Source organism: Sciurus carolinensis, chromosome 4 (assembly GCF_902686445.1).
Source record: "Sciurus carolinensis chromosome 4, mSciCar1.2, whole genome shotgun sequence".
Lineage (NCBI taxonomy): Eukaryota > Metazoa > Chordata > Mammalia > Rodentia > Sciuridae > Sciurus > Sciurus carolinensis.
The window spans coordinates 123,796,445-123,809,943 of record NC_062216.1 but is presented as its reverse complement, the minus strand read 5'-3'; the positions used below and the strand labels follow the sequence as shown (position 1 = coordinate 123,809,943).

At 38.0% G+C, this 13,499-nt stretch overlaps 1 protein-coding gene across 5 annotated transcripts in view; it reads right to left on the bottom strand.

The window, feature by feature from the left end:
* The window catches only part of Xpot (exportin for tRNA), a 39,910-nt gene extending 27,957 nt beyond the window's left edge, over nt 1–11,953 (bottom strand). The window contains exons 1-7 of one of the 5 annotated variants that reach the window (XM_047551287.1): nt 11,573–11,953; nt 10,916–11,047; nt 8,295–8,428; nt 4,076–4,158; nt 1,836–1,892; nt 1,179–1,248; nt 176–394 (exon numbers count right to left, since the gene is read on the bottom strand). In XM_047551287.1, coding sequence (XP_047407243.1) covers nt 176–394; nt 1,179–1,248; nt 1,836–1,892; nt 4,076–4,158; nt 8,295–8,354 — 489 coding nt within the window. In that variant the 5' untranslated portion in view covers nt 8,355–8,428; nt 10,916–11,047; nt 11,573–11,953. Of the gene's footprint in view, nt 1–175; nt 395–1,178; nt 1,249–1,835; nt 1,893–4,075; nt 4,159–8,294; nt 8,429–10,915; nt 11,048–11,461 lie in introns of all 5 variants that reach the window. The other 4 variants (XM_047551286.1, XM_047551284.1, XM_047551285.1 and 1 more) reach the window with 4 other exon arrangements.
* Between the last annotated feature and the right edge of the window lie 1,546 nt (nt 11,954–13,499).

Here is a 13,499-nt window from a genome sequence, read left to right as displayed (position 1 = left end):
AAAAATCAGGCTTAAGTTCCTTTGTCAACAAAATTCAAAATGCTGGGTAACTTTATAATCATTCGTAAGAATGTCTGTCTAAAGGAAAAAAAAATTCCCACCTCTTTCTACTACGTGGTCATTTTCTCCTACAGAATCTACATTGAAAACTAAAAACTGATGTGAAGTTACTTGCCTCTGATGTATGAACCACATCACGATCTACCAACTCTGAATCAATAGCCATGAGGATTCGGAGGTACAGATCTACTCCCCTTGGATTTAGGTCCACTACTGAGAGAATGTCAAAAAAAAACTTGGGCCATTTAGTGAGATATTCTGTAACAAAAAGCAAGGCGAAGACTTGGGCTGCTTTATTTCGTATAAAGGTCTTCTCTGGTTGGGGATTCAGCATCTGATAACAGAAATATCCCATTAAATTTAAATAAAAAAGACAAAGAAAAAAAAAAAGCCCCACAAAAAACAAAAAAACATCATTTTTCGACTGATCACTTATAAGCAAAACCCCATCAAAATTCAAAGTGGTCCATATTAACAGTGAAACAAAACTGTATCAAAATTATCCAAGTATTTAAGTGACTGGCCAGATAGAGAACAATCTAACAAATAAAACTATTTTTTTTTTTTTTGGCGGTACTGGGGATTGAACTCAGGGTCTTGTGCTTGCAAGGCAAGCACTTTACCAGCTGACCTATCTCCCCAGCCCCAAATAAAACTTTTAACAGTTACTTTTCATCTTTACATTTTTAAGTTTCATGTGCAGTTTTAGTAAGTTGCATACTCTTCTTAGAAGAAAAACTTCAAATATTTTTCTTCTGTTTGCTTTCTCTTTGAGGAAAATAAAAAACTCTAGCTACATAATCACTTTATATGTTAAAATTGGCTACAATTAACCAAAAAGAACATGCTGTACTAAAGAACTCTGCTGGCCTTTGAAAAAGGCCCTTCCAGAACAGCTCACCTTTAGGAACCAAACAGAAAAGTAGCTTTTGTCAAGGAGTAAAAAAATAAATGAAATAAAAATAATAAATTACTTTTTAAAACCAAAGTTACCACAATGTGTCATGGAAAGTTTAACAGTATTGCCATTCTACCCGTGATCTTCAAAACTAACACTTTTAATATAAAAGACTGAATATCTGATCATTTGAGGCTTTGAATGAAATTAACTATTTTACCTGAGCTTGAAGCCAAGATATGAGCGTCTCCCTAATTAGTTGTTGTTGAACAGTGGTTAGTTCTGAATATCTGTTCAAAATAGAGAAGAGAAAGAATAGTGGCTACATTTGTGTGGTTGGCTGTGGTTTTGAAAAGTAAGTCTCATATATTTGAAAGGGAAAGTCTGTATAGCCCTCAATTATCTAAAATTTCCTAGAATAAATTGTTAATGTCTCACAACGAGGTTTCAAAGAAAAGAGGGATGAGGGTGGCAGACAGGGTATCATTATCAATCTCTGATAGCTACATTATTTTTCAAATACATCCATGTTGTCAGGTCTGTGGTCTAGAGAATAAAACAACTGATAATTCTTTATTTTTTCTTAATTAAAGTAGGGTTCTGAACACAGGTGCTGCCACTCAACTCAAGTTATTATCTGGAAACAGGTTTAAACACCTGGTTTCTCCAGAGAAGTTGGAAATCTAGATTTTCTGTGAAATGTCTATTTTTATATATAATCAACTAACTTGGTTTGGGATAAATCAAAACATCTATAACTTGCATATAACTTACACACTGTTAATTTACAACCTGTAGTAAGATTTCAAGGGAGGAAAAATCAAACATAATGGCGTCATCCATAAATCTGAATCAGAACTTTGAGAAAAAGACTTACTTGTATTTAACTTGATGTTCTAATACTTGAAAGCAGAAAAACTTTATGTGATCATCACTGTAAAAGCAAAAATGAAAATTAGGTCAACAATATGAATGGGGAAAACAAAGGCAAAATATTCATGAATAACAGCTGAAATTTCTCAAAGTAGGCCTTGTGACTTATTTTCTATTTACTAATCTCATTTTGTAACATTCAAATCCATTTGTGTAAAAAGCTAATAGAACTCTCAATACTATATATAACATTTGATATTCCCATTAAATCTGGTAATCAAAATAACCAAAAACTTCAAGATGCACTTTAAACATAGTGATTGGTAAACAGAAGGGCTTCTTTCTAAATTCCAGATGTTAAGATTTCTAAAACGATTTTGTTTAACAAGGTAAATTGCCCCTGGCTTTAATTCCCAGTACATTCCCCCACACACACCCAAATCAACCTTAGTCAATTCTGTCACAGACAAATCCAAAGTAGGGTCACAAAGACTATCATATCAGTCTATCCTCAAAGTTCATATAGCAAACCAAATTATAAATATAGGGGCTAGGGATGTGGCTCAGAGGTAGAGTGCTTGTCTGGCATGCATGAGGCCCTGGGTTCAATCCCCAGCACTGGGGGTGGAAAAAAAAAACAACCCACAAATAAACAAATTACAAATATATTGTCACCATAAGATGGCAGTGAAAATCAAGACATGCCAATTATTCCCATTGTCCTGTAAGGTGATACAGTTTTAGTGAACCCGTCATAAACTCTGACATAAATCTTTTTAGCATTCAACAATCTGCTCATTCAAGATGGTTGGTTTAGGCCAGATTTAGTTATGGAACAACTTTTCCTAAGTAAAGTAATTGGTCAAAGTAAGAATGGAGATTCCATCTTAGGTTAGACTACATGAATTAACCAAACAAAATAATTTCTTCCACAAAAAAACACACAAAACTTTTTAAAAATTAGGTTTAATTAGTACCTCCTCTGACACCTGAGGTCTTTGTTTTTATTATGAATGACCTTGTAGCCTTCGTTGAATTATGTAAGACTCATATTTTCCACTCAAGGAACAAACTAGAGGGCAGTCTTTAATTAAAAGTCATCTTTTAATTACTCTAAGACTAAGATGTTCTCAAAATCAGTTTTCACTAAACTCAAATGAAGGGTTTCAGTTATCAAACAAAATGACAGAACAGCACTCCAACAACTCTAGCCAGGGGGCTGTCACTAACCCCAGCACTTCCACTCCCATCAGTGACCTGTTTGCTTACTGCTAGTTGGTTGTGTTTCCCACAAGCCACACTATGTCAGTTTTACTTCTTTTATAAATAACTATTATGTAAGCTGACACAATTATGTATCAGCTGTATGGTTAGAGAGTTCCTAATTTTAATTTTTATTTTTTTTGCATATGTGTGTGGTGCTGGGGAGTGAACCCAGGGCCTCAAGCCTGCCAGGCAAGCACTCTACCACGGAACCACATCCCCAGTCATGAGGATTCCTATTTCTGTAAAAATTAAGTTGACTGCTTTAGAAAGACTACAAAGAAGTCACATCACGGCTAGACATGATGGCACATGCCTGTAATCTCAGCAACCTGAAACTGAGGCAGGAGGATCACAAATTCAAGGCCAGCCTAGGCAACTTAGCAAGACCTTTCCTCAAAGTAAAAAGGAACTGGGATATAGCTTGGTGGTAAAGTGCCCCTGGATTCAATCCCCAGGACCTCCTTGCCCCCCAAAAAAGGTCACACTGCAGGGGGAAAACCTTATACATATTTGATGTGGGTTAGACAAATACCTAGAAATCTGCTCTCATTGTGCCTCATTCTACTACAGAGACCCATGCTGGAAACAGTAAAGGATGGACTATGTGTGTGAGCCTCAAAAACGAAGTGAATGCAAGCTAACATACTTTAGGTTAAAATCTAAAACTCAGGTATATACCATTTGTAATCACTTTCTTTACCAACTAAGGAAGTTTTTTCTGCAGTCTATTTCACTGGGATTTGCTATTAGGTACATAACATACATATAGCAAAAGTGATTCTCAAATGGCCTAATTTTTGGTTTACTATTTCTCATTTCTAGACTAAATGACCACATATTAATGGTTTTCTAAAAGGCAAGTCACAAAATGCTTCAATGAAAACTTTCAAAAAAAAAAAATAGATAAATGTAACAGTCCTGTCATGTTTACAGAAATGTAAATTCTTTGAGATGTCATATAAATTTTGTTTTAATTACCTATAAGTCCTCTGGGCTAGAGCTTCTGCACACACCTGCCAGGCATCTGGGGATATCTTTAACTGCTCAAAATAGGCCAGGGCCTGAAAGATTGTAAAACAAAGAAACACATTTAGAAGAATCAATTTCAATGCTCTATTAACACTGAAAAAATTTTCTAGGAATAGTAAACCAATAATCAACAGTGAATTTAACATACTCAAACCCATTTCCTTAGAGTCTAGAAGACAGCACAAGAATACTCTGCAGATTTCACTGGGCTATTAAGAACTAAGAGAGAAAATGTATACGTGTTTTTATCAAGTGCTGTAATACTGAGGTATACAATTATAAAAGGGTACAGCAGAGCCGCTACTAAAGAGTTGATTCTACAAGATAAAACATGGTGCTGGGGATGCAGCTCAGTGGCAGAGTGCTTGCCTAGCATATGTGAGGTACTGGGTTTGATCTTTAGCACCACATAAAAATAAACAAAGGCATATTGTCCATCTACAACTACAAAAAAATTTTTAAATATTAAAAAAAGAAAACATTACGTATATTATTCGATCTACTGTTACACAGAAGAGTATGTCAATTCTTCAATTATATCATGTAAATTCCCTTAAAAAAAGAGATTAAGATTGGAGTATAATTACATGATATAAATTCTGGAAATTATCAAATAATTGAAAAAGTCAAAGCTGTTTCTCATCTCTGTTCACAAATAATCCATGGCTTGTAATCAGAAAGAATGATGTACCAACAAAGAGCAAGTGTACTCATTTTTTTTTTGGTACCAGGGATTGAACCCAGGGGTGCTTAACCATGAGCCACATCTCCAGCCCTTTTTTTTAAAATTTGAGACAGGGTCTCACTAAGTTGCTTAGGGCCATGCTAAGTTGCTGGGATTACAGATGTGTACCACCGCATGACAGAGCAAGTGCACCCTTGAATGGATGCAGAATCAAGTCCATATAACACTAGTGGTCCAGTGGAAATTATGTATACCATGCTCTTCCATCAGCATATTACAGTAGATGCAGGATTCACATATGACAATGGACCAATAAAGTAACCTTAACTTGTGAAGAGTATCTCAAATAGCCAGAAAATTATACATAAATTAAAAATACTGCTAAATGACTTCAACTAATTATGAACTGATGACAACTTTGACATGAGGTACAGAACACTAAGCATTAGAGGAAAATAATTTCAGTTTGTCAGAATTTTTAAAAAATGTTTTGTCCCATTAGTGATGAAGTTAATTTAGCAATCTTCATGTAAGAAAATATCAGAGTGCATTACATGGTAAGAATAACTATTATTTTATGTAACTTTAGTTATATGTGTGTACATATATATACATACAAACCAATCAAAATGTAAAATTATTTTTTCTTTCGGTTAGAAGTAAAAGTCATATATTTAGGTGATAGTTTCCTCTACTTTATGAGTATATGAATGAGGGAGTGGGTTTTTATACATGATATCAGTGGCTGTTCCCATTGACAGAGGACTGGTAAATAAAGATAAGCTGAAGATGACCCAAAACTACCTTAAATATAAATGTGATATAAGAAGAAATATATTTGGGTTTTGCTCCCTCCCCTTCTTCCCAGTCAGAGCTCTTAAAGCCCTTGGAACTTCCTGATAGAACTGTCTTGTTACTTATAAAGAGCTCCTCTAGAACACAACAGAAATCATGGTAGAGGCAATTTAGGGTGGGGTCTCTGAAATAATCTCAGAATGGGACTGACTAGAAAGATCAAGTGATGAAAGGGCTGAAATTTTCTCAAACACCTATCTCTGAGAAGGGGAGGTAGGAACCGGAGATTAAGCTCTATACAAACTCTTAAAACTTCCAGGATATACACACTGAGGTGCTGGGAGGAAGGTTAGCCCAGAGAGGGCAGCAAAGCTCTGTGTCCATTCCTTCATACCTTGCCCTAGGCATCTCTTCTAGCTATTCCTGAGTTGTAGTTTGTACAATAAATTGGCAACAGTAAGTAAATGCTTTCCTGAGTTCTGAGAGTCATTCTGGAAAACTATCAAACCTGAGGAAGGAGTCACATGAGCCCTCTACTTATAAGAATGAGACTTGAGCCTAATTAGGGTCTGACCCTAATTTCTGGTAGTGTCAGAACTGAATGGAATTATAAGACACCCAGTTGGTATCCACACAGAGGATAGATTGTGGATGTTGGAAAACCACCCAGAGTTAAGTAATGGCTATCTTTAGAAATTAACAATGTTAAGAGTCCAGGCAGGTATAAAAGATTCTAAGCTTGGTTGTTTTCTAACAGCTGTCTGTAAAACCTATGGTTTCCTTTATGAATACCACAGGTACAGGACAGGGGATAAAGTGGAAGTCAATTACATATGTTGCATTGCCACCTAATAATTCACTCCCCCCACCAAAAAGAGGAAAGACTTAGCTGCTAGAATTATTACTAACATATTATTTTCTTTAAATAATAGCAGGTTTTAAGCTAAAGGTGTGTAGTACATTTTAAAAAAGAGGTGAGGAAAATAACCTGAAAACTTTCCATCTTTGTGCTCTGAATCCAGGTATTACTGGCATTTTTTTATGATGAACAAGACTTAGCCTTCATCACCTACTTCTATCTCATACCTTTTTTCTGCATTTAAGTGACAACAGAATCAGTTCAGCTATTTTTACGGCCCATGTAGAAAACAGAGAAGTACAAAAGGACAAGTGAGCAACTGGGGTTAGCAAACGCTCATTTATCTAACCACCAAAACTGATCAATTCCCACTATTCCTGAACTGTAAAACAAGGACTATCAGAATTCACTATTATTTAAGGTCTGTCTTCTTCATCCTAATTAATTCTGTTACTTAAGTTAGTTTAACAGGCCATCAAATTAAGCCTGGACCTGGATGTATAAAATATGCCTATGATAGAAAGAACCATTTTTACTGATGAAAAGCACATCTCCTGTATTAAAACTAATAATAATATACTGATTTAACTTTTCTGAAAAAATCATTGGCAAAATTTTAAAAATTTGTTGGATGCTGGAACTTAATTTAAAAAATAGAGTTCAAAAAAGGTACTTAAATAGGGAAGGCCATCTAGTAGCTAAAAAATAAATAAAATAACTTAAGTTTTTAATTTTAATAAGCATGTAATGCCAGACTAGACTGAGAGTAAGCTCTATGATGTTTTAACTAGTATTGTTAGTTGCTTGAAGGCAGGTAGCTTAAGCCCCTATGAAAAGAAATCTCCGTCTATACACAGAAGACAAGGACTTTTTAATGTCCTAACTAGTTTGTTAGACATCTTAAAATGGGTCAAACATTTAAATTTCAATTGCTATTATTTTTCTGTATCTGGAGGGCTATTTATTTAACAACAGAAGCATGTACTTATGTTAAAAATTACTTGTTTTTTTTTTTTTTTTAACCATTTAAAAATGTTTGTACTTGGGCTGGGGTTGTAGCTCAGTGATACAGCACTTGCCTAGCATGTGTGAGGCAATGGGTTTGGTCCTCAGCACCACATATAAATACATAAATAAAAATAAAGGTATTGTATACATCTTTAAAAAAATATTCTTTGCTGTGAGAAGTAGAAAGAAGAAAATGTTTCTTCTTCTTCTTATGCTATACTTCAGAACACCCACGTCTTTAAAAAATTATAGGTTTATTCTTTAGATGTTCTTTAGATGTCTTATTATTCAGCTATTGTGATTATAGTTGTAGGTTCCATTATGTCTAATTGTTTACATTTATTCAAATATCCTAGCACTTCTTAATGGATTCCTTATCATGTAGTAATCATTTTATATGACTTAAAATATGGAATATCCTAACTGCTTATTTACATGTCTGCCTGGACTAAATAACAGGGATAGTAAATATCAGTAAACAACTTGGATAGACCAAACCAAGCAATGGGAAAATAGGATATGCATGTTTACCACTATGAAAAATCCATTGAACAATTTTCTCTCTGCATTACAATTTCTAAATAATTAGAAATAATGACTAATGTTGTATAAAGACCTACCTTGAATCACATGAAATTTTAATACTTTGGTTTAGTTAACTAAATTGAAAACAAATAACTCTATATTCAGAACACACTTGAATCAAATTTGTTTCTCTTCATTTCTACTCAAATTAGACCTTTATCACCAGATATACTTTTTATTTACCTTGGTAAATGCATATTTATGGTAACATGCTTTAAAAAATAAGACTAACTTACCCTTTGTCGAAAGTCTGAATCAGCATTTGGATTTAGCCCTAAAAGAGCCTGTTCGTCCATTCCTGCTGTTATACTTGGAGTTTTCTGATTAAAATAGGCGTGCCCTCTGATCCCACAGAAGAATCCACAAACATCTGCATGTAAAAAACAAAGGTGCAAGAAAAAAATATTTGATAAACAAAATAGATGCTTACCCAGAATATTATAATAAATGATGAAAATATATAAAGATGCTCAAAAGTTTTAACAATCTTTTGAAATTTACTCAGATTACAATTAAAGAGCAAGTCTTAGAAGAATGGATCCTGTTAAATACTCTGTTAATGTGTAACTTCTAAAAATCTAAGTATGCCATGAAAGTTCTAAAGTTATCTTATTCTTCAAAATCTTTAATAAAAAGCACAGAAAGTAATTATTTTCTTTAAACAGCAGAAGCCCTCTAATGTGTGCAGTGTTGTTACTTATTATCTCCAGTACTTAAAAATGCAACTGGGCAACTGTATTAGGTTAAAATATGACAGATCCAGATTATTTTGTTATAGTAATTCTAATTTTCCTACTACAAGACACCAATATCGTAAATCTAAAAAAGAAAAAAAAAAGTAGAATGTCTGACCTCAAAGTTTAATATTTTTACTGGTGTGTTTACAAAGTACTGCAAAAGAAGTTGAATGAGAAAGGAAGAAGAGTTAAAAAACAGTCATTTAGCTTTTGAACAATGGACCAGTTCTGCCTTTTCTAGATCTCTATTCTTGCTAGCCAATTTTAGAAATGTATTTCAGAGAGAATTTCTAATAGTCGATACAAAAATCCACAAACTGAACTGACTACTCTTATTTAAGAACTTTTCTTTTTGTTGGGGGTACAGCTTTGTGGAAGAGCACTTGCCTAGTATGTGTGAGGCCCTGGGTTCAATCTCCAGTACCACAAAACAATCATCATCACCAAAAAAACTATGGAAAGTAATCCAGTTCTTCTCAGTTCAGGTTCTAACATTCTTAAAACAGAACACAGTAAGCCCCACAAGACAGCTTAGTTTTTAATAGACTGTATATTTATTTGAGCAAACATGGAACAAACTAAATGATGTGAAAATCACATGTCAAGACCTGCAAGATAGGGAGAACAGGCTTTATCTTAGAAAGCTGTGGGGGTTTTTGTTTCTTAAATTACCAAAACCAAAGAGAACCTAAAGAGACTAAGAGACTGATTGGAGGGAAGGATATACAGTCTTTAGGAATGGTGTGGCAAGAATCAAGGCCAGGTTACAGGATGAGAGTCTTGGAGAAGGAAGCTTAGTCCTTCTCTTATGGTTCACAGCATACCTGCAGACTATAGCAGAGAAATGTAAACTTCCACTGTCCTCAGGATTAAAAATCCAAACATTTTTGAATGACTCCTCACCACTCTAAACCCCAACCCAGCAAGGCCAGTGATACTACATCACCTGGTAGTTTTCCAGTGATATCCTTTCCTTCATCTTTGCACACACTGCCCTTTTCAGTTACTTAGTTAACCCGTTTGTCCTTCAAATTCAACTTAGAGGTGATCTCTTTCAAGAATACTTTTGTTCAACCCTCCCAAATTGGATTAGATACCCTTCCGAAGCATTGCTGTGTTGTCACTGTCAGCTTACTAGTTTTCTTTCATTGACCTTAAAGAACAAAGATTGGAATATTCGTCACTGTGTCCCTAGGATGTAGAACACAGGTTTTGGATTTAAAAAGATCTGGATTCATAACCCAATCTTGACATTAAAAAAAAAAGTCACATGAATAACAAAACCCAAGAACTCTTTCTATGTAAGGTGAAAAAAGACACCTCAAAATTGTAACAACCTCAAGGATACAAAGTATGCAAAGCATGTCTGGCACATAGTGGGCCCTCAATCGGTTATTAATCTGGGTAGACCCACAGGGAATAGGAACCACTTGGAGCACACCTAAACTACTATATCAGCATTTTGAAGATGAGAAAACAAGATGTGCACTCCTCCCCTCCAAGCCAAAAATGACAAGAAAAGCTGATTACCATTCCCCTGAAAAATGTCTCCATAGAGGGAAAAGACAATTTCTGAGTTTCTATGAATCCCAGACAGAGAAATCCTATAAAGAACTTCTTTTAAGTTGCCATGGTAAACTGCTTAAGCTTGGTCACCTCACACTGATCCCATCAAAGGAAAAAAGCAAGTGGTCCTAAAGAAAAACATGGCCAATAAACAACCTAAGGAAACAAACTTGTTACAGTTGTCAGTAAAGGAATACATCCAAGGGAAGGCACTTGGATAACCAATATATAAGGGAATAGGATAAATTACTTAAGTGTATGCAAACAACTGAAAAGCTACACCTCTAGTAAAAAGGTAACAACCTTCCTAGAGAGAGACTGGGCAAGAACACATGGTATCCCAACAGGACACAGTAGTGCAGGCTTAAACATCTGTTACAATATGGTAAACACTTCAATTACACATCCTGCAAAGGCTGGGGACCAGCAAGGCAAGCAAAACACTTAAAAATATTATGCCCTAACTTTTCCTGAAGAGTCATTATGTCAAGCATCAAACAATTTGGAAAAATTCCTCCACATCTCCTGAAGACTGTTAGCAAGACTAGACTTACATCTTTCCAGCCTTTTAACATCATGCTAACAAGTCGCTTTAATAAAACGTAACTTCCCCCAGTAACAACTAATTAGTGCTTCCAAAAGTACTCGTTTTTCTGGTTACAGGGAACCATCACGCTTCTCTATTCCTGCAGGATTGAGGAAGAGAAAAAATGGAGTATCCGCGCTAGCAAATTATCACACAGAAATAACACTTTTTTTCCCTTTTTGTGCGGGGTGTTGGGGGGGTGCGGACTCAAGTTTAAGGTCTCTATAACTGAAACTGGTGGGACGCGCTGGAACTACTACAAATGGGTCTGCCGGGAGGGTGGGGGCACAGGCGTGTTGGTCCTTCTCGGCCGGCCTCGCCCCCCAGGCTTCCCCGGATTCCTCCCTAAAACTACGCCTCGTGGCAACTCGGGTGATGAAACACCCGGCAACTGGCGGCCACGCACTCAGGACACAGGACGCACTCCGCGACAGAGGCCACAGCTCGTACCCACCCCCATCCTGTCCACCCAGCCCTGGGGCACCAGCGCCATGGAGGGTCCCCGGGCCCGCACCCCTCCACGGCGTCACTGCTCCGCCGGGCCAGTCTGCCCAGATCAACTTCCTCGCAGCCTCGCGCGAACCAAGCCGTGTCCGGGTCCCGCCACCCCAGCGCCTCGAGTCACCTTCCCTATCACTCCATCTCGCCTCGCCGCCTGCACTCCCGAGGGCCGGTCAGCGGAGTGGAGCGACGCTGCACGCAGGCAGCGGGGTGAGCGGCCCTCGTCCTTGTCGCCGTAGTCCTCCGCCACGGCCGCAGCGCTAACGCCGGAGACCGAGCAGGCTGGGGCCGCGCGCCTCTCGCGGCTCCGCGTCCCCTGGCGCCTTCTCTTGCGTGGCGCCGAGCAGGCAGACTAGCAAGCAGGCGGGCGGGGTCGGCGCCCCAGGAAGGGAAAGAGCGCGAGGGCCGGCTAACGCCGCCGCCACCGTCGCCGCTGAGTCAGCGCGAAGCGCGCTCCCAATGTCGGTGCCGCGCGGGCCAGCGCCAGCAGCCTCTTGGAGTGTGCGGACGGCAGCCCGCGGGCTGGGGCCGGGGGCCTACAACTCCCAGCATGCAATGTGCAGCCAGCGCTTCCGGGCGGCAGGGCGCATACGCGCTCCCTGCTGCTCGCCAGGAGGCGGGGTCGTCGGGGCGATGGTGCATGCCGGGATGGGGCATCTGGCTACGGTTCCCTCCCCCGTCCTCCCGACCCGGTTTCCTGAGTCCTGTCTGTGCCGGCTTTGAGCCGTGGGGTAGGATTCCCTTTTCCAGAAAGGCTTTGTCAAGTAGTTGATAGGTTAGAGAACTGAGTTCCAGAGATCGGGATGACGTGGTTCAAACCACGTGTCAATTCCTTTTCGGTAGTTCCACGTGTCTGGAATCCACGAGCGTGAGGATCCACGAGTTCACTTTAAACAGATATCTACATTTTGTCCATAAAAACGACAGCATTTGTAGGAATGCCTGTTCATCGTTTTTTCCCGTTGGTTTTAAGAGTTGCTTCGTTTATTCGGTTATTAATTTGTTAATTCTGCTTAGAGGCAGTTGTGGGCTCCAAGCCGTCTCGTTTTGAATCCCAAGGCCTACTCTTCAGCAGCAGTTGACCTCAAGCCTGTTACATTGCCTGTACTTCATTTTACTCATCTGTAAAATGGGATAGTAACAGATGGGGGATGTTGAGGATTGTTTAGAAGTGTTTGTCACACAATAAGCGCTCAATATTTAGGTTTCATTGTTGATTATTCAGTATATACTGAATATAGACTGACTGCAATCACTGAGTGCAGCGAACAAACAAAACTTGGGAGTGGAATAGGGAAAGGAATGGGAAGAGAAAATAAAATTTGTGTATCAACAGCTGCATTTATTCAGTGATCACCATGTTCATTACACATAACATTTAATATACAAAATATCTTTTGAATCACTTTTGCATCAGATTTTTTACTTTCTTGTTTAAACTGACAGACTAGAATTCCTGTCTTATTTCTGAGTATTGCCAGAATCTAGCCTAGCGCCAGTCTGTAGCTACATCTCAATGAACAAATCATTGCATGGATTCTTATGTTAGCTGTGATGCTCAACTAGGGACTATAGCTTAGTATACCTAGTAACAATCTCTCTCAGGTTTATAAACGTGTATTATTTCAGAACAAATAAGGAAGCACTGAGTGGAAACAAACTAAAGAGTACCTGAGAAGGCACTCACACTCAATCATTTCATATTCTGGCTGCCCTGCCCATGAAGAGACAGTTTTTCATCTTAGGCCAACATAAGATCCTAGTTATCAAAATCTTGACAAATAACACTACCATTATTTTAACATAAGGTATGTAACTTGCGTATGGCAATGCTTTTATGTCTTGTCAATGTTTTTGAACATTTTTGTGGCAGTTCTATGTATCTATACTTTAATCCACACAACTTTGTGGAGATAGTTACTATTAGTTTTATATGTCAGAAACAAAGTGTATAGATGTCAATTAGCAGAGCTGTGATTCAAATTTACTGTATGACTCTTAGGGGTCTGTGCTCCTAGTCTGTCTCTCAAATGAAGGTCCATCAAGGCCGT